Source organism: Mirounga leonina, unplaced genomic scaffold (genome assembly GCF_011800145.1).
Source record: "Mirounga leonina isolate KUSES-001 unplaced genomic scaffold, KU_Mleo_1.0 Mir_151, whole genome shotgun sequence".
Taxonomy (NCBI): Eukaryota; Metazoa; Chordata; class Mammalia; order Carnivora; family Phocidae; genus Mirounga; species Mirounga leonina.
This window is the reverse complement of record NW_023270377.1, coordinates 60,367,559-60,389,655: the sequence shown is the minus strand read 5'-3', so window position 1 is coordinate 60,389,655 and position 22,097 is coordinate 60,367,559. Positions and strand designations below refer to the sequence as shown.

Here is a 22,097-nt window from a genome sequence, read left to right as displayed (position 1 = left end):
TGTACCCTGATTAGTAGTCTCATCGTGTATAGCTCTTCATTTAGGGAACATCCCATCCCTGACCCAGGTTTTTATGATCCGTTCTGAATTGCCGTACAAAGCCAGTCTTAGTCTGAGTGTGGATGGCAACACGGTTGCTCCTCAGCAGAAATTAGATCACTGTGGATCATTTAGGTCGTTCTCCTTCTGAACTTCCATCGTTGGCTGTGGATCAGTTCTGTTGGTTAGTGCCTCCATCAGAGGCTGTGGAGATAGATAGTAGAAATCAAATTAAGAAAACAGAACTCCTGGCAGCTATAAAGCAGACTTGGAGAACATTTGGGATCTCCTAAATCCCATTAACCTCATCATCTGTTTGTATCAGTAATCAAGGATTGGCTTAACCTTAGGGTATTGTGTTTGCTCCCAAGAAGTCAGTAATGCTAGCATAAAAGAAGTCACTGTAAACTTTATGTAGATAACGGTTTTAATGTTTTTAATAAGAATTCTCTGGAGTCAGGGCGCCTGGGCGGCTCAGTTGGTTAAGCGTCTGCCTTCGGCTCAGGTCATGGTCCCAGAGTCCTGGGATCAAGCCCCACATCGGGCTCCCTGCTCAGCGGGAAGCCTGCTTCTCCTTCTCCCACTCCCCCGCTTGTGTTCCCTCTCTGTCAAATAAAAAAAAATCTTAAAAAAAAAAAAAGAATACTCTGGAGTAGACTGACCCTCTGTTTGGGAGCCCATATGTAATGCTAAAACTAATATCTCATTTCAGGTTTTTCTCAAATATTACCATGTCGAGCAGTTAAATTTGTTGCTGCAAGAAGTCATAGGCAGAGTGGTTGTGCTGCAGGCATATGCCAAGGGGTGGCTTGGAGCCAGGAGATACAAAAGAATCAGAGAGAGGAGAGAGAAGGCGGCGATTGCCATTCAGTCAGGTAAACGGTCCTGAATCTTGGCATTTCGTCAAGTACTGGGGCCACTCATCTGTTGCTTTTCTCAGTGGCTTCTTTTCTTCTTCTACCCTTCCTTCCCTTCTTCCTTCCTTTCTTCCTTGCTTCAGCAAATATTTACTGAGTGCCTATTGTAGGCCCTGGGCTAGATGCTGGGAATCTAGCCATGAGCAAGACTACCATGGTCCCTCTGACCTCCACATAAGCAAACAAGCCATCACAACACACTGTGGTGAGAAGCACGGTGGAGGGAGTGTGAAGTGGGCAGAGGGAAAACCCAAATCACACAGACCTGTGCCCCTTCTCCCAGATGACTGATATAATATACACCCCAGGCCCATCACCAAGTTCTCAGCATCAGAATTACTAATGCCCTTTCAGGAAGGCTTTTCTAGCACAGACAGAGCTTATAAACCAGGGGAGCAAATCACCAGGCTCTCTCATATGCCCAGCCCATGCAGTGTCTCTTTGCACATGTGGGTGTCATTTGTGTTACAAACAGCATCTGAGCTTCTGTGCTGTTGATGAGTGGTTATGAAAGCATTAGTCTTGAACATAGTGGACAGTTTCCTTTGTGCTCTCATAACCCAGAATCCCATTGTCCGCTCTGGCCTTCATGACCGCACTCAGCAACATGGGGAGCTGTGATGCTAATGGGAAGGACAAAAAGGTGAAGTGGTCATGCTCCTGGTGGGCAGCTTAATGTCCCAGTCCACTGTCTGTAGGACTCAGCACACCCCCAGAGATTTCTCTTTCTCCTCTCCTTCTCCATTTTCCTTGCCTTCTGCCTTACTCTTGCATCATTTCCTTCTCCCGAAGCACTGTTCTTGGCACATGGTTCACCCTTACCAAATGCAGGTGTGCTACTAATTATCCCCCATGACTCCCTTCTTTATTTTTTATTATTTATTTGACAGAGTGAGAGAGAGAGAGTGCACAAGCAGGGGGGATGGCAAGCAGAGGGAGATGCAGGCTCCCCACTGAGCAGGGAGTGAGATGTGGGACTCGATCCCAGGACCCTGGGATCATACCCAAGCCCAAGGCAGATGCTTAACCGACTGAGCCACCCAGGCACCCTGACTCCCTTCTTTATTTTTCACTCCTTCAAATTTCATGTTCATACCTTCCTCCCAAATAAAAAAATCAAACAGATCAGGCTATTCCAGTTCTTTCCTACCATCCCCACAAACCACCCTACTCCCAAGTCTTGAACACAGAGCTTCCTCCAGGGATTAGAATGACAGGGAACAGCCTCACCTGGGATAGAGGTCCCCAGTGATTCATAAGTAGAATCCAGAGTGTTCTGGAAACTCACTGCCGGAACAAAAATAACTCCTTCTCAGAAGCATCTTGGAGGCCCAGCTAAGAGTACAGAGAGGCCCCTTTTCCCCATCATCGCTCACGTATCTCTGCTTATTTTCTTCAGTGAGAAAGCAGGAGGGAGGGCAAGAGGGGTAATAGATTGGAGGGAAAACAGCTTATATCAATTCGCTGGCAAGTTCTTAAATTAATATCATTCCTAGCACATGGTTTTGTATTTTTAGCCTGGAGAGGATATGATGCTTGGAAGAAATTTAAGAAAATAAGCAACAGAAGGAGTGAGTCTGCGGTTCCTATTCAAGCAGGTAATTAAAACATCATTTTCATAGCATCCACTTGAAAATATTCTGTGATTGAGTTCATATGATTTTAGAAAGCTGAGAGGTGAATAATTCAGGAGCACTGGAATCAAGTTCTAGTGGGGATTCTAGTGCTTGTTGTGACACACCCCCGGCGTGATGATGAAAAGGCTGACAGCGAGCATTTGCCGCTTGCCATACTTGTATAAGGAGACTCTCAGTAAGTGCTCTAATATTCCTGAGTTTATAGAGAGGGCAACTGTGGCACAGAGAAGCGCAGTAACTTGTCCACGGTCACACAGCTGGTCAGTAGCAGAGTCAGCATTTGAACACAGGCAGGTCGGATAAAGTCAACTTCATATACCGCCAACTGAACAAATCCCTTTGCTTCTTGGAGTCACACATCTGTCATCTGTGAAACAGGAGGCCAGGTCCAAGTCTGGTTAAGTCTGGAAGGTGCCTGGCAACCTTGGAATTCTTGGATCATATGCAACACCCATCTTTCAGCATCACAGAGATAATAATAGCTCTGGGACTTTCCCAGCAAATGGGATTTCCCACACCCTGGCCTGTATGTGGCTAAGGTGGTCCTCTGGGCCCCGAGGGGTTAAGCTGTGGCTGAGCTTGGGCCTGGCTGCCTGAGTGCTTGGAGCTCTGGCTTCTGCCTCATCTGACCTGTCCCTGGCTCCTGGGTGGCTCTGCTCTTCTGCAAATGGCAGTACCCACAGTGCCTGCCAGCCTGGGTCCCCTTCATCATGGGAAGCCCTATATGCTAAGTGAGGCCCTGGAAGAAGTAGGCCCCAGAGCACGCCTGGAGCTCCGAGAGTGTAAAATGTGGAGACAGAGTGAGAGAGCAGTGGCCAGTCCTGCGGACTCCACAAGCCTGAAGAGAGATAGGATTTCAGAAATTGCTGTCTTGAAGCAAACTCAAATAAAACAGCTGCAACCTTTTTGAGGCCGTCCCTGCCCAGAACCTGGCTCCAGGAACTCTTCTCCCAACTCTCTTGGGCCACTGTAGAGACCTGATATCTTCATTCAGAACCAAAATATTTGGAAGGAAGGGATGTCATTGAGATGCAAATGTGTAAATTTTAACACCATCGCCTAGGAATTTTAAGCTCTACAACTTCAAAGAGTTCATTGGAAGAAGGATCCAATTCTAGTTGCAGCTTAAGAAAGACAACTCACAGTGTATTTGTTCCTTCCTTGCCCACCTCCACACACCACACCACACCACACAGCACACGCACACACGCGTGCTCACACCACCTCCCCCCCCCCCCCCCCCCCCGGACTGATTTCTGATCTTGCAGTTTGGCCCAAAGCCCAACATATGTTTTAAAATATAAACTTTGGGTTATATATTGTTGATCCACTGAGTTCAGGATATAGGATCATAAATCACATTTTCCCTCTCTGAAAATGATCTTTAGAGGGTTCCCTGTTTGCACTCTGTTATTGCCAAGTGAGGGAGGGCTGCATGAAAACAGAGACAGGTTTGTTTCATCATCATATCAGGCCGGTCGTGAATGCACCTTTTTGGTAGAGCACCCATGCGGTAGGTACCATGGAAGGATAGTTTTGTTTTGTGGAACTGGAGAGAACACATGTCTTCAAGGTGCTTCTTTTTTTTTAAGCTCTGCAAGCACCCCCCCCCCTTTTTTTTAGCCCGGCCACTAGTGTTCCTACTTATCAAGTGGCACTGGGAACTTCCACTAACTGAGTCTACAGGGGCTTGGGCGGACATGAGAACAGGTACTAACTCCACCTCTCCGTCTTGCAAGTAGTGTGGCAGTCGGAGCAAAGCAGCCAGAGTCTCTTTGCCCTTCACCCCAACACCACGGACAGGAACTGAGGTGCTGGTGTTGTGCTGGCAGAAAAGATGCCTGGATAGGGTAACAGCATTTGCAATTGTATGGGCAGTTTACTTTTTTTTTTTATTATGTTATGTTAATCACCATACATTACATCATTAGTTTTTGATGTAGTGTTGGGCAGTTTACTTTTACGTGAGAATGTTGTCCTTATCTTTATATTGGAAGGCATGGTTGTGTTTATCTAAAGAGCAAAGCAACTCATTCCAACTTCTGTTTCAGGTGTGTTGTTCCCAAAGCATAATCTTCTCATTACAAGCTCTTCTTCACACCACTAGGATGTTTCTGAGTAGAACAAGCCCCAGACCTAGCGGTTCCCTTACTTGTGAGCCTGCAGGAAGTGGCTTACAGATATTATCCTAGTACAATCATTTCTGATTGTTTTCGAAACTTATTCTCTCGTTTATTTTTTTTTTCAACAAATCATTTCACTTGAAATTTAGCTTCTACGGAATGCATTTCTTTGTATTTCAAGTTCCGGCCCATTGCCTTTTTTTTTTTTTTAGTGGTGTTGCTAAGATATGTTATATATTTTTAAAAGAGCAGCCCTTGAAATTTAGGAAGCATTTGGCATACATGTTGCTACAGAGCAGCACATATTGAAATTTGTTTTCCTTTCATCTCCTTCCCAATAAAAGCAGCCGCACAGCTTATCCCTTTAGCTTCCTCAGAACTTCCTTTCAGAATTCCCGATCTATTACGGCCCGTTCACATACCAGAAACAAGATGCCTTTTCATGCTGTCAACCTTTTTCATCTGAAATGTAAATTAATTCTTGCTGGTATGCCTTGACAGAGATCAAAGTCGGGGTATTAACCTTCCTGGGCTTTCTCCGGGAATCCGTCCCCAGGACTGGGCTGCCACTGCCAAGAGGCCAGTGTCCCTCCTCCAGGCAGCCCTCCGTCTAGGAGCCACCATTTCAAAGGTGCGGAGTCCTTTTGTAACTGACCTCTCATTACTTTAAACTAGGTGAGAAATGATCTGCCTGGCTAATTCCTGAAAGAGAGAGGGAAGGAGATACACACACACACACACACACACATGCACGCACACACACAGAGAGGCCTGTTCATTTTAATTGTGGGCCCTTCACTCAGATTCCTGGAGCTTGTTTAAGTGGTTTTGACAGCGAGTGATCTCAGTTTGATAGAGGGAGGGACAGGGCTCCAGATTGGAAACCTCTCCCCTTGCTCAGTGGGTCATTTCTTGCCTGTCAGTCTTTGAGGTAGGCCACATTTGCATTTTCAAAATAAACAGATGCCTTTCAAATACATGAGCTGGTGGTCTAGAGATCTCTGTGGGCCCAAACAGTTCACCAGCCAGTGATCAAATGCTGGAAGAGAAAACAAACGAAAAAAATACCCTAGGTACATACGCATCCATTTCCTACGTGTATAACATTGCACCGACAATAAAGGGCCTCTATGAGATGTGAGCAATCTCGGGGAGAGAGAGCTAGGGATCCCAAGCAAAAGTATAGTTTATCAGTTTGCATTTTTTTTTTTTTCGCCAGGGAAACAACTTTGAATGTCATCTTGGTGAGAAGTGACATGTTTTGTGTGTGTTTATTTGTTAATGCTAATAATAGGCTCTTGTCAAAGGAAAACATACTCTTTTAAACACCAAAGAATTTAAAATTACATACTTTTTTAATCAGAAAGATAAGATTACACATATTAGTTTTCAGATAGATGGGGTATTCTAAGTAAAAAGTAACAGTTATATGTCATTCCTTTACTAATCTATTATTTTTTTTAATGAATTCTTTAGTGTCACAAAGTGGATATAACCAGATTTATTCAAATAAAAATGAATACATTCCTCAGTAAATACTATCAAAACACATAACCTAGTAGGGATTTTTAAAAGGTCTACAATATCTCATTAAAAATGCTCCTCTAATTCAAGATCTGTTTTTTAAGTGAGAGCCAAGTGGTGGGCTTCCCCATCTCAGAGGGGAAAATGCCTCAACTAGGTGACAGTGGAGCCCCAGGGGCTGGGAATGGAATTTCAAAGAGTGTCCCCAGGAAGGAGTAGGCTCTTCCAGCCCCCTTTCCCTGATCTCCCCCAACCCCCAGGAGCAGGAAGAGCCCATTGGTTTACAGCACATTTTCAACTAATTGCTTCAGGGCAGTGGAAAATGTTTCCCTCTCTGTCCTCCATCAATTTCCCACTTACTCCCCCTCCATGGCCCTTACAACAACACAGATAAACGATGGCCATTTCTCCTTCCGATGCCTTTTGGCATCTGCCAAGGCTTAGGCTTCCTTGAGCCTGTGAACAGGCAATTTTAAACCCGATTCAACTGCAACTGCTGGGTGCATCATGTGACACTGGGCAATGAGAGTTGCTTTAAATGCTGCTTCCAGAGGGGAAATCAAGCATCATGTCCAGAGAGGTTCCAGCACACTTGGATACAATTTCAGATAGCAAACTATCAGAGACTATTTAACTTCTTTTAGAAACTTGACCCTGCTTCATAACAAAACCAAATTTTTGTGTTTAAAACTGCCTGAACTTGGGGTGCCTGAGTGGTCAGTCAGTTAAGTGTCTGCCTTCAGCTCAGGTCATGATCCCAGGGTCCTGGGATCAAGCCCCGCATGGGGCTCCCTGCTCAGCAGGGAGCCTACTTCTCCCTCTCCTCCCCACTCATGCTTGGTCTTCTTGCTTGTGCTCTCTGTTGCTATCTTTGTCTCTCTCTCTCTCAAATAAATAAATAAAATGTTTTTTTAAAAAAAAGGCTGCCTGAACTTTTAAACCTCTCTCAGGTAAGGCCTCCTCTGGTCTTTTCTAACTTCAAAAGGTTGGTTCCTTTAGCACTGTTGGTGAGTTGGCAGTGACTGGGTGGTTGTAGTAATATCCTGGAACTAGATTTCCGGAAATATCCCTAGGTGTGCAGGACAACTATATTTTAAATTTGGAAATGTCTTTTTTCATTCACTAAGTATCTACTGTATGCTGGAGCTGCCATGGTGAAGGATGGGATTTCATTTGGGGCATCAAATTTCCCATCTCTGATAGGGTGATAAAACATGCTGTTCCTCAGAAGGATGCTGTTTATATCAGGTACTCTATATCATGTCAGTCCATATTGGGAGGGAGTTCTATAAGACTCCAGTGCAATACAAAGAGTCAAAATCATTCTAAAATATAACTGAGGATATACATTGAAATAATCCATGTTTCTTGAAGGTAAAAATGATTACAGGAGATAGTTTCAGACTGACAAAGCTGTGCATAAGCAGATTGTTGATCGCAAGCCAAACAGTAGAGGAAGGTCAAGTGAATGTACCATTGAAGGCAAAGGTCCACTTGGAACTAACAGAAGGAAATCAATCTGATCACTCCTCTCCTTTCATCTCTATTTCCCATTCTACCTCTATTCCACTGTTTCTTCACTCACTCCATTTCTATCTCTTAGACTCCTGGTCATTTCACACAAATGCTTACTTCCTCAAAATGTGAGAGAAGACAGGTTCCAAACTCTTCTTGGCCAGGGCAGGAACCATTGACCTCTCTTCTCCTGTTGTGTTAGGTCATAGCCATACAAGAGTAAAGCACCATCTAGGGGAACGTGTTAGCTGGTGTGCCCAGGCTTGAGCTGAACCATGAGGTGCATGCTAGGCCTACTGCCTTCTAAACCTTTGTATAATAGAAGACAGTACTTTCAGGCTCATGCAAGGAGTCCTGCCCAGTCCACCTGCACACTGCCTGGGTTTCTGTAGCTCTCTGTAAGTAAAAAGTTGGGGCTGATTTATGACAGCTGTAAGCGTTGTGCTTTACTTTGGGAAATTGTGCCATTTGTGACAGGACACATACGGAGACATAAGACCTACGGAGAGCCCCCGAAGCTCGGCTTAGAGGAAGTGATATATAGCAGAGAGAAGGCCAGGCCTGTGGCTGCAAGGTTTCTGTCAAGAAATGGGCCCTGGCAAACCTCACTTGGGCACAAACAATGGAATTCTTGCCATGCAATAACTTGGAGTGCTACGGAATGTCCTTTGCTATAAAATCAAATTATTGTCCATGTTAGAATTAAATGCCCAGAGTGCTATTCACCTAATGCACAGAGAGGAAACTGTAAAGAGCCAACATGGGCTTGAGGTCTGCTTGTGACGGATATATTGACATGGCACAGAACTGTGCTTAAGATGAAACTGGTGCAGCAGTCTGTACCCCCAGGACTCAAGATTAAACTTTCAAAGGAAGTCCCTGAGTACTTCAGCTTTGAATCAGCTTCTCCATTCTGGACCTCATGTAGAACTCCAGAATCTGGCCGCAAAGAGGTCCTGCCCAAAGTGGCATCTTAACACCTCAACCTATCAACTACACTCAGCGTGACTGTGATCAATAACACACTCAAGTCACCTTTATTCTGTTCCTTTAAATTTTTTTCAAGTTTCTTTTTTTCATATGGAATCATAGTTATTTAGGCTATATCCACATAATAGTAAAAGAAACATTTAGGGACAAAACTAACTGCTCTGGCAAGAGTGATTGGACGTCTTTTCCTCAGAAGACTCCTGTGTGTGGAAAGGCAGATTTTGTTTTCCCCTTTAACAGATGAAACAGAAGCACAGAGAATTTAAATAAGTTGGCTCTCCTTATGTGTTATGGGAGCTTAAGAGTTGGCTGGGGTTCCAGGGTGGCTCAGTTGGGTGAGTGTCTGACTCTTGGTTTCGGCTCAAGTCATGATCTCATGGGTCATGGGATCTAGCCCTGTGCAGCCTCCATGCTCAGTGGGAGACTGCTCGAAGATTCTCTCCCTCTTCCCTTCCTCCCGTGTGTGCTCACGTTGGTGCTCTCTCCCTTTCTCTCTAAAATAAATAAATCTTAAAAAAAAAAAAAATTGGTATCAAAGCCCTCTTCTCAGTCTTTATCCAGTGCTCTTTGCAGTAGACCACACTCTGCCATTTGTTTGCACCTCGGATATGGCACGCTGACATAGGGTACCGGTCAAAGCTTTGGGAAGAGTTTCATATACCAACTTAAGCAAGTGGACTTTGGAATCAAAACAATTTACTTTAACCAAAACAGTGAAAACTCTGATTAAAAATGGGCAGAGGACCTGAATGGGCATTTTTTCAAAAGAAGACATACTGATAGCCAACAAACACATGAAAAGATGCTCAACATCACTCGTCATCAGGGAAATAGAAATCAAAACCACAATGAGATGTCACCATACATCTGTCAGAATGGCTAAAATCAAGAAAACAAAAAATAACAGGTGTTGGTGAAGTACATGGAGAAAAAGGAACCTGGGTACAATGCTGGTGGGAATATAATTGGTGCAGCCACTATGGAATACAGTGTGCAAGTGTTTCAAAAAATTAAAAATAGAAATACCATATGATGCAATACTTCCACTACTGGGTATTTACCCAAAGAAAATGAAAACATTAACTCAAAAAGATATAAGCATCCCTATGTTTACTGCAGCATTATTTACAATAGTCAAGATATGGGAAGCAATCTAAGTGTCTCTTGATAGATGAATGGATAAAGAAGTGCATATATATACACAATGGAATATCATACAGCCATAAAAAGGTTGAAATCTTGCCATTTGCAACAACATGGACGGACCTAGAGGGTATTATGCTAAATGAAACAAGTCAGACTGAGAAGGACAAATACCATATGATTTCACTTATGTGGAATCTAAAAAACAAAACGAATAAACAAAAAGCAGAATCAGACCTATAAATACAGAGAACAAACTGATGGTTGCCAGAGGGAAGGGGAACAGGAAGATGGACAAAATGGGTAAAGGGAAGTGGGAGATACAGGTTTCCAGTTATGGAATGAATAAGTCACGAGAATAAAAGTTACAGCACACGGAATAGAGTCAGTGGTATTGTAATAGCATTGCATGGTGGCAGATGGCAGCTACACTTTCAGTGAGCATAGCGTAATGTATAGAGATGTTGAATCACTATCTTGTACACCTGAAACTTCTGTAATGTTGCATGTCAACTATACTCAAATTTTAAGAAAAAGGAAAGAAAAGCAAACAAAAAACAATCGACTTTACATCTCTGCTATGCCATAATTTGTCATATGGTTTGGGGAAAATTACTTAACTTCTGAGTTTTAGTTTCCTCACCTATAAAATGGAACTCATGAAGGCCTAGTTCTCAGGACCGTTGTGAAGATGATTACAGATAATACATGCAGAGCATCCTGCATAGTACCTGGCATGTGGTAGATATTCAGCAAATGTTAGTTCCCTCTGTGTACCCCCTTCCTAAATATGAACTTCATTGGGAAATAAATCTGTCTGTGTAGTACTCTTCAATGGTGAGCATAATAATATTAGAACTTCAAAAAGATGAAACCATTTCTCTCAATTTTGGAGAAAAAAATTGTACCTGTCAAATCTTAAATACAGTTACAATAAAGCATTTATAAAAGAGAGAACTTTCTAAATCTTATGTCTTGCTTATCTAACAGGGGAAAATTAAAATATAATAGTACCATGTGGAAGATTTGAAGTGGTTTTGTTTTGGTTTTTGTGAAGAACTCTGCTCCATCATGCCAAGAGCTGGAGTCATTTGTGTAGATAAATTTTTCACTGGCCTCACAGTTGTTAAGATTTAGGTGGTATGCTAATGACATTGTTTTTCCCCCATTCACTGATTTGAGGCCCTACTGCAACTTGTTCTGTAAAATAGCAAGTCCCCTCCTCGCCCCCTTCCATGAAGTCGAAAATTCTAAAATCCAGGAGTTAAATATCACCCAGATTTGCTGCCTGCTGGTGTGGAAAGCAAGTTGCCTTTCAGATGTCTACGGAGTTGGAAGATCTCAGTGTGCATATCATGCTTAACCCACGGTGACAGGTGATTGGCAGCCTAACAGCTGAGCGACAGCCATTTGGCTAGGAGTTCAAACCCCAACACGAAGAGCCATAGCAGGATCATGACTTGATTTGCTGTGGCCATGAAGTCTAAATCACTGAGCACAGAGGTGGAGGCAGAGGTGACAGCTGGTAGCCATTCTCGTCAATAAAGTTGTGACGGTTGAGATGTACTAGCAACCAGAGCCTGCTAATTTCATAGACTTTGAGCCAAGTACTTAGTGTCAAAACCAGCTATGGTCAATGATACAAATGGCTGTGAAGTGTCCCTCGTCAACAGCAAGGCTCTCCCCACCAGACGCTTTCCTCCTAGTGGGTTAGAAGTGATTGGATCCTGCTTTCCAGGAACAATCAGTTTGAGAAGACTTTTATCTTTTAATTTTTTTAGGTCCTGGTGATTTTTAAAAAGTCATATTTATTGAGGTATAATTTATATACAGTAAAACTCAAAACAATTTGATAAAATTGGATGAGCACAGGTAACCCCCTTTACAATCAAGAAAAAGAAAATTTCCAAAAAGCTCTCTCCTGCCCCTTCTGTTACAATCCCTCCCCCACCCTTAGGTCCTGGTGACCACTAATGGGTTTTCTGTCCCTATAATTATGCCTTTCCCAAAATGTCATAGAAATGGAGTAATATAGTATATAAGCTTTTGCGTCTGGCTTCTTTCACTTAGTGTAATACTTTTACAATTCATCAGTGTTCATGCATTTAACAGTAATTTGTTCTTTTTCATTGCTGAGCAGAATTCCAGGATGTGGATATACCATAGTTTTGCCAGTTACTAGCTAAATGACATTTGTTTCCAGATCTGGGTTACTACGAATAAAGCTGCTGTAAACATCTAAAACTTTATCTTTTTAGGAAAGATTATAGGAAAGTAAATAACTTTGTTTCTTTTTTTTTTTTAATAAAGATTTTATTTATTTATTTAACTGACAGAGAGAGAGAGACAGCTAGAGAAAGAACACAAGTAGGGGGAGTGGGAGAAGGAGAAACAGGCTTCCCGCCAAGCAGGGGGCCTGATGCGGGGCTCGATCCAGGACCCTGGGATCATGACCTGAGCTGAAAGCAGCCCCTTAACCAACTGAGCCACCCAGGTGCCCCAGAAAGTAAATAACTTTGATTTATAGGAAACCAGAACTGCATAAGCTGGAATGATCATAGAGGTGGGAATTATTTCCTTCTTGATTAACAAAAAGAAATACTTACTTTCCTAACATGCTATATTTTTGCATAGAAATTTCTAGTTTATACAAGGCAGTTTCACCCACCTTATTTTTGTAATTCTCACAGTAACCCTGAGAAGTAGGTTGGGAATCTTACCCCATTTTACAGATGGTGGCTAAGAAACCTCCCTGCAATCCAGACTGCCTAACTCCTGATCTGGTGCCCTTCCCCCAAACATTTTCTGAACATCCTCTCTGTGCAGAGCACTCTGCTAAATGCTTTGGGGGTGGTCATAAAAGCAACATAAAAATTATTTTTTTCCCCATCGAGAGGGGACAGACAGCCTGATGCTCTACATCATGTCCGCAGGTAAATGTAAATTAAAACATCAATATACTGTTATACACCTATTAGAAGGGCCAAAATCTGTAACACTGGCAACATCAAATGCTGATGAGGATGTGAAACAACAGGAACCTCATTCATTGCTGATGAGAATACGGAATGGTAGAGCTACTTTGGAACACAATGTGGCAATTTCTTACAAAACTAAATAGACTCTTACCATATGATCCAGTATTCACGGTCTTTGGTATTTACCCAGAGGAGTTGAAAACTTATGTCCACACAAAAACCTGCACACAGATGTTTGAGGCAGCTTTATTCATAATTTCTAAAACTTGGAAGCGACCAGGATGTGCTTCAGTGGGTAAATGGATAAATAAACTGTAGTACATGCAGACAATGGAATATTATTTCGTGCTAAAAAGAAATGAGCTTTCAAGCCACTAAAAGGCATGCAGGAAACATAAATGCATATTACAAGGTGAAAGCCAGTCTGAAAAGCCTACGTACTGCATGATTCCAACTATATGACATTCTGGGAAAAACAAAACTGTGGAGACTGTACAAAGATCAATGGTTGCCACAGGTGTGGGAGGGGGTTAATAGGCAGAGCCCAGAGGAGTTTTTACGGCAGTGAAATTACCGTATGACACCAGGATGATGGATATATGCCATTTTAATGTGTCCAAACCCATATGATGTACGACATAGAGAGTGAACCATAGTGTGAACTATGGATTTTGGGTAATTAAGAAGTGTCAGTGTAAGTCCATCAATTGTAGCAAATGTAGCACTCTGGTGGGAGGTGTTGATAGTATATGCATATGTGGAAGCAGGAAATATATGGGAAATCTCTGTACCTTCCTCTCAGGTTTGCTGAGAATCTAAAACTGCTCTTAAACATAAAATCTTTTAAAAAGGAGGTGGGAGAAACAGTCTCAGATGGAACCAGGACGGACACATCTGCCCCAAGCTTAAGAGGAGTGCTAAGCTAGAGCCAGCTAACACAACCACAAGAAACAAACAACCTATGAAGCTTCCCCCAGTCCTTTTTGGAAGCAGGCAGGGCATAAATTATAAGAAATAAATCCCACCCAAGGTCGCTGGGAGTCAGAAGAGAACAGAGTGACAGTGTCTGGGTGCTTGAAGGCAAGGGGAATTTCCCAAACGGCGATGTTCTGAGGCAGACAAGAAACTGATCTCTAGGTTAAGGGAAACATCAATATACTGTTATACACCTATTAGAAGGGTATAACAGTATATAGAAGGGTTCCTCCTTAGTTTCCAAGTTAGAGAAAGCAGTTACCAGGCAAGACTTTCTTTGAACTCAAAGTTTGACCGGGATGATGACTGGAATTAAGCCCTGGAGAATCAAAGTGGAAAATGTTCTCATAGGCTTGGAATTACCAGAATTGTTTTATGTGGAGAGGGGGTTTCTGATGTGGCTGTTGGGGGGGAAAAAAAATCTCTCCGTGAGATTCTGTTCTTTAAAAAAAAGAATTGTACTTTCTCAGTGCTGCTTTTGGTGGCATTTGGCTGTCAGACCTCCCACAAGTTGGCCTCTTTATGTTCTGATAAGATGGCTGTTGACCAGCTGTCACTCCAGCCAGAAATGACATGGGCTCCTGGTGCAATTCACCAGCAGCGGTGAGGAGGGAAGCCTGCGCTTTTGTGCCTCATCTGTATGCGCCTTCTCTGCCAGATACAGTAGGCACTGTTTGCCAGGTCCATCATGAGGGCAGGAGAGCCTACCCTGCCTAGATCCCCAACCAGGAAATCTACCTAGATGGCGCCCCTGCTGGAAACCATGCCTCTGGGGCTACCCTCTGGGTGGGTCATCGAATGCCAGTCCAGGCCAGAGCCTCCTCCCACAGCAGCAGATCTGTGAGAACTTAGAGGCCCCAGCATGTGAAAGAAATAAAGTCTGAATTTTTACTTCCACTTTTAAAGGAAAAAATAAGAGTAGAGGTTAATGATTTTTAAAATGTTTATGTAAATGGGGCTGTACCGTGTCATATTTAGGAATTCAGACTTTAGGGCAAAACTGCTTGGATTTGAACCCTGGCTCTGCCACTCTCCAGCCGTGTGTGACTCTTGGGCAAGTTATTTAACCGCTCTGGGCCTCAGTTTCCTTAACTGTAAAATGGGAATAATAGTGGCCTCTACCTTTTAGAGTTACTATGAAGATTAAAGAGTAAATTTTTGTAAAGGGCTTAGAACACTGCATGGAACATAATAATCCACATATTTGTATTTGTTTGTTAAATGAAAATAATGGAGATTTCCCTAATTCCTGTTCTTAACACCCCCCCCCCAGTGAAATCAAGCTGAATACATATACCTAATCTTCTTCATCTATTTCTTTTTTCTTATCATGTGTCAGCTTTACCTCTTCATGTTAGTTTCCTAGGGCTACCATAACAAATTACCCCAAACTCTGTAGCATAAAATAACAGAAACTTATTCTCTCACAGTTCAGGAGGCTGGAAGTCCAAAATCAGCAAGGTTGGTTTCTACTGGAGGCTCTGAGGGACAATTCTTTCCATACCTCTCTCCTAGCTTCTGGAAGTTCTTGACAGTGTTTGGCGTTCCTTGGCTTGTAGACCCATCACTCCACTCTTAGCTTTCATTATCACATGCATTCTCCCTGTGTCTGTGTCTTCACATGATCTTCTTATAAGGGCGCTAATCTTTGGACTTAAGACCCACCTTAATCCAGTATGACCTCATCTTAAACTAATTACATCTACAAAGAGCTTATTTCCAAATAAGGTCACATTCTGAGGTTCTAGGTAGACAGGAATATTGAGGGGACTCTTGTCTACCCAGGTCACCCCCTTTAAACTTATAGGGAGTTTTTACATCTGTTATTTCTTTTTATTCCTAGAATATTAGAATGTATTAGAATGTAAGCTCCATGGGAGTAGGGACTGTATCTCTTTAAGTGTAGGCTGAAGTAGCTGACATTGCTTAACGTGGGTTTGCTGGGCCACCTCCAGGGAATGGAGAGACATGGTGCCATCAGGCTGGGTGTGGGAAGGTGATGTTGAGGTAGGAGAGCCACTCAGAAGGAGAGAGAGGGACAGGATGGGAAAAAAAAATTCCATCCAAGGAAATAAAAGGAGAAAGGTCGGAGGTCCCAAATATTCTAATATGGTATATCTGGAAGTTCTGCCAGCAAATCTGAAACAGCCAGAGTCAGAAGGAAGGTGCAGGATGAGAGAGAACAAGGTTTACATCGCAGGTCAGAGGAAAAGGAGAAGGGGCTGCCTCAGGGCAAAGCCTGAAGCATATCTTTAGGACTAGGGGCTTTGCTACCAGTGTGGTTTCTTCTAGAGCCAAGGGATCCAACTGGGAAGAACCAGCCCTCTTCAGATACCTGAGGTAGTCTGAGGTGGTGGAACATCTTCAACCCATCATGCCCTCGAGGGTCATGGAGAATGGAAGAAGAGATGTGACGGCCAGGACAGACCCTTCAGTATTTTTCCATTCAAGTCGTGAGCTGTTTTGGTAGAGAAGTATTTAGGTATTTATCAACATGAGCTAAGCTGCCTGGACAATAAAAAGCTGCAACTGTGGTAGTCCTCAACCTAGTGGAATGTGTAGTCTCTCTTTTCCATGACCCACAACCATCAGTGACCAGGACTACAAGATGAAAGGAAAGGACACATATGCCTGAGGGGCAGAGATGTGGAGGAAAGGAGGAGACCTTGTCCCTCCTTTTACTACCCTGGTGGTACAACTGAAAAGGAAATAGGAAAACCATCCAGTTGTCCAACCAGAAGCCCTGTCCTGGTACACTTAAGCTCCCAGTTTGACTAATGCGATCATTGAGACAGAGCTTATTGGAATTATCAAGTAGGGAGTCCAGTCAGGACAGTTACCAATTCCTACAATTAGGCCCTCTCCAACCACACTGTATTAAATCTTAAAAATAAGCACCAAATCTGTTGGTGAGATTTATAACATTGGAGCCTCAGACCATGAGACAAGTGTGGGTTTCCCTAACCACATTGTGTCACCCACTTGGGTAATTCCTCCAGGTGTGGGAGCATAAACTTGGTAAGTTCCTCCTTTGTTTCATTCCACAGGACACCCTTTAGACCAAAGCAGTGATCTGCAGCCCACTGTCACAAGGGATAGCAAGAGAAGTGCCCAGGATCAAGACTGCAGTAAACCTGGTGACCACACAGGTGGGGTCATTAGAGGTTTGGGATGGGTATCCTATATTCAGGGATGTTCCAGAGAAGGTTCCAGAGATGGAAATGACCACCTGATATGGACCCTCTGTTTTTCTATAGGAGACAGCTGATTAAATTCAGGGGCAGCCTTACAGGCGATCCTGACCGGCGATTTCACAAAAGGGAAAGAATAGACAGAGATAATCTCAGCTTCTCTGCCCATTGACCTCTTTGCTGGGAAACTGGTCTAGTTGTGACTCTCCTTACCGACTGCCTCTCCTCAACTCCTCTTGGAGTGGATGCTGACACATTTCTGTCTGATCTACCTCAGGACTTATGAAAATTCAGCCTCTCAAGAAGGTCTTTTTATGATCCTGACATTGGTCCATAGATCTCAAACTGATGGAGAACATTTATGGTGGGGAGGAGCACCGGGGACCAGAAATTAAAACTTGATTATCTGGTCTAAGCCACCTTCCATTAGTTAACATCATTGTAAAGTGAGAGCATTAGACAGACTAAATCAGTGGTTTTTAAACATTTAAAAAAATATTAGAATCTTCCCTTTTTACAGTTTGCAGTTTCTGGACTTCTGCTGGAAGAAGCTGTGATTTTCAAAAATATGGCCTTTAATGCTAATGCCAGCATTTTCTGAAATGTGCAGATGAGTTGCCCTGGATTTTACAGTAGAGTTTGCAGTTTATCTGCCGGACCCAGCAAAGAGTTTCTGGGCACTTCCCACTCCTTTGGAATCTGCCTCCTAGCCTCTGTTTCAAAGAAATACAGAACTGGGACTTCACCTTGGAGTTGGGAGGTTAGGAAGTGGGAGAGAAGGAAAATAGGGGCAGCCCAGGGAGCAGCAGTGTTTCCTAAATTTGAGGAGACTTGGGGGCGGAGACAACCACACATTTTTCATTTTCAAAAACAGGACGCCTAAACTCTTACTGACTCATGGCCTGGACCCTTTCTCCTTAGCAGAAGTCACAAATAGGAGGTCTTACAGGTGTAATCACCATGCAGATGTGTTTTGTTTGGCCAGACACAGTGTTTTGTTTTGTTTTTTTTTTTTAAACTTTGAACCCAAATGTCTTTAGGTGGGGCATACGTTCTCTGGTTCACCTCAGACCCCACCACTTCCCTCTCTCTTTGCCTGACAGTGCACACATTGATGTTACCTGGGTGGCCCCAAAGGCATTTGAGTTTGCACTGCCTGCTCCCATGTTTTCGGCCAAATGCCTTTCTATCTTATTCCGAAATGCTCCAGTGGAGAATTGGTTTGACTTTCCTAGGAAATATGAATGGCTCATTGAGTTCAATCCGACTTTGGAAGGATGTGACTCCTTCAGAGAAGTCCTTCTTAGAATTGCTTTATTTCATTGAACCGAACACGTAGGGATGGTCCTCTGAGGAGAAGAGACCCCTATCTGGAGAAGCCTCTGTTGCTCCACCTGCACACACCTCAGGTCTGCTGGGCAAGCTCATCATTGAATTTTTTCAGCCATGTCACTGGTCTTATTCCTTTTAACTTGATCTATTCACTTAGAATGACCACCCTATTTTACCTTTCTCGTTTTCTCCATATCTTTGTTTCTTGAATCTCCTTGTTCAGCAATTAATTTGCCAAAGAGATGCCACATGATTCCAGGTGTCACCAGGACATACTTAAAAATATTTCACAATATTGGGTTTTGCTTTGAACTCAATAGTTTGATGGCCTCCTTCTTATTTAAGTTTATGTTTTTACTCTGACTCAAATCCTTCTCCCTGCTCTTCAGGCAAAGCTGGGAGATGGAGGAACAGACTTCATCTAAGCTTTATTAAGAATATTCTGTAAGTTTTCTGTTTGATTTTTATACTTCAAATAACTCTTAAAAATCAATATTTTGATGACTGAAGTGTAAATGAATAAGAAACATGGAATAAGTTTTCCCTTCAATTACATGAACAGAAATTCTGTGGGCTTTTATTGGAAACCCAGGCAAAGTAACTGGGGGCATTTGCTAAGTTCCAAGGAAAGATGTTGAAGCTTCCTCTCTGGAGGTGGACATAGCACCTTTCTCCTGAGAGTCCCAAACCAAAAGGGGCTTGGTGATCTTTTCTTGCTTAGCTTTTTCCTCTCTGAATTACTATTAAGCTACTCTTGTGCCTCTTTATTCTGAAGATCTCAGATAGGTGGAGACAACAGCAATCTCAGCTTTCCACATGGGTGATACCATCTGGGCTTTGATCAGTGCGTGGTAGCTCTTGGTTCTGCCGAATTGGGCCCAAGCACAAGGTTAAAGATCATTCCTGTCAATGTTCCTTCCTAATAAGGAAGCAGAGTTATTTGTGCCCCTGAGGTAGGCTCCTCTTTCTCCTTCTCAAGTCAGTTCTTGCTTTTATGTTGCTTGTCATAGTATTACAAGTGAGCTTAGGCCAAACACTGTTTTAGAATCTCCAGTAGGGGTAAACCTGCCTGATCCTCTCACTGGAGGAGTTGGTCAGTCAAGAGATGGCAGGGAAGAGAGGGAAGGGAATCCGTTAATGAAATTCTGGAAGGCTGCAGCTATTTTTCTTGATTTCTTTTGTTTCTTCTTCTTTCAACATTGCTGTTTCACTGTTTGGTCATAATGTTTTGTTGTGTGTGTAATAATAAAAATATAATAATGTTCCACTTAAAACTTTATCTTTATTCTTTTGGTGTTTATAGCAATAATAATAATTATAATAACAGATGGTCTTATCTATCACTGATAGCTTGAAGAATTGCATTTCTTTTACACAAGAGATATTTATGTCTAAGGAACCAAACCAATAACATAGAATCAGAGTTTACTCTTCCCAGAATAGACAACATAAAACTATTGATTTCTGTATTTCTTTTTCTGCACTCTTTGTCATGCTATATGTTCAATCATTATAACTTCAACCTTGTACATTTTTAAAAAATTGTTTTATTGTTATGTTAATCACCATACATTACATCATTAGTTTTAGATGTATTCATTGTTTGTGCATAACACCCAGTGCTCCATGCAGAAAGTGCCCTCTTTAATACCCATCACCAGGCTAACCCACCCTCCCACCCCCCTCCCCTCTAGAACCCTCAGTTTGTTTTTCAGAGTCCATCGTCTCTCATGGTTCATCTCCCCCTCCGATTTCCCCCCCTTCATTCTTCCCCTCCTGCTATCTTCTTCTTTTCTTTTTTCTTAACATATATTGCATTATTTGCTTCAGAAGTACAGATCTGAGATTCAACAGTCTTGCACAATTCACAGCGCTTACCATAGCACATACCCTCCCCAGTGTCTATCATCCAGCCACCCCATCCCTCCCACCCCACCCCCCACTCCAGCAACCCTCAGTTTGTTTCCTGAGATTAAGAATTCCTCGTATCAGTGAAGTCATATGATACATGTCTTTCTCTGTTTGACTTATTTCGCTCAGCATAACACCCTCCAGTTCCATCCACATCATTGCAAATGGCAAGATCTCATTCCCTTTGATGGCTGCATAATATTCCATTGTATATATATACACCACATCTTCTTTATCCATTCATCTGTCGATGGACATCTTGGCTCTTTCCACAGTTTGCCTATTGTGGACACTGCTGCTATAAACATTGGGGTGCACGTACCCCTTCGGATCCCTACATTTGTATCTTTGGGGTAAATACCCAGTAGTGCAATTGCTGGATCGTATGGTAGCTCTATTTTCAACTTTTTGAGGAACCTCCATACTGTTTTCCAGAGTGGCTGCACCAGCTTGCATTCCCACCAACAGTGTAGGAGGGTTCCCCTTTCTCTGCATCCCCACCAACATCAGTCGTTTCCTGACTTGATGATTTTAGCCATTCTGACTGGTGTGAGATGGTATCTCATTGAGGTTTGGATTTGGATTTCCCTGATACCAAGCGATGTTGAGCACTTTTTCATGTGTCTGTTGGCCATTTGGATGTCTTCTTTGGAAAAATGTCTGTTCATGTCTTCTGCCCATTTCTTGATTGGATTCTTTGTTCTTTGGGTGTTGAGTTTGATAAGTTCTTTATAGATTTTGGATACTAGCCCTTTATCTGATAGGTCATTTGCAAATATCTTCTCCCATTCTGTCAGTTGTCTTTTGGTTTTGTTGACTGTTTCTTTTGCTGTGCAAAAGCTTTTTATCTTGATGAGGTCCCAATAGTTCATTTTTGCCCTTGCTTCCCTTGCCTTTGGCGATGTTTCTAGGAAGAAGTTGCTGTGGCTGAGGTCGAAGAGGTTGCTGCCTGTGTTCTCCATTAGGATTTTGATGGACTCCTGTCTCACATTGAGGTCTTTCAACCATTTGGAGTCTAGTTTTGTGTGTGGTGTAAGGAAATGGTCCAGTTTCATTCTTCTGCATGTGGCTGTCCAATTTTCCCAACACCATTTGTTGAAGAGGCTGTCTTTTTTCCATTGGACATTCTTTCCTGCTTTGTCGAAGATGAGTTGACCATAGAGTTGAGGGTCCATTTCTGGGCTCTCTATTCTGTTCCACTGATCTATGTGTCTGTTTTTGTGCCAGTACCATACTGTCTTGATGATAACAGCTTTGAAATAGAACTTGAAGTCCGGAATTGTGATGCCGCCAGCTTTGCTTTTCTTTTTCAACATTCCTCTGGCTATTCGGAGTTTTTTCTGGTTCCATACAAATTTTAGGATTATTTGTTCCATTTCTTTGAAAAAAGTGGATGGTATTTTGATGGGGATTGCACTGAATCTGTAGATTGCTCTAGGTAGCATTGACATCTTCACAATATTTGTTCTTCCAATCCATGAGCATGGAATGTTTTTCCATTTCTTTGCGTCTTCCTCAATTTCTTTCATGAGTATTTTATAGTTTTCTGAGTACAGATCCTTTGCCTCTTTGGTTAGATTTATTCCTAGGTATCTTATGGTTTTGGGTGCAATTGTAAACAGGATCGACTCCTTCATTTCTCTTTCTTCTGTCTTGTTGTTGGTGTATAGGAATGCCACTGACTTCTGTGCATTGCTTTTATATCCTGCCACTTTACTGAATTCCTGTATGAGTTCTAGCAGTTTTGGGGTGGAGTCTTTTGGGTTTTCCACATAAAGTATCATATCATCTGCAAAGAGTGAGAGTTTGACTTCTTCTTTGC

General features: G+C 42.6%; 1 protein-coding gene across 1 annotated transcript in view; it reads left to right on the top strand.

Annotated features, from left to right (window-relative positions):
* MYO3B (myosin IIIB) overlaps positions 1-22,097 on the top strand; it is a 394,690-nt gene that overhangs the window by 252,745 nt on the left and 119,848 nt on the right. The window contains exons 27-28 of the mRNA XM_035008358.1: positions 752-914; positions 2,474-2,554. Coding sequence (XP_034864249.1) covers positions 752-914; positions 2,474-2,554 — 244 coding nt within the window. The remainder of the gene's footprint in view (positions 1-751; positions 915-2,473; positions 2,555-22,097) is intronic.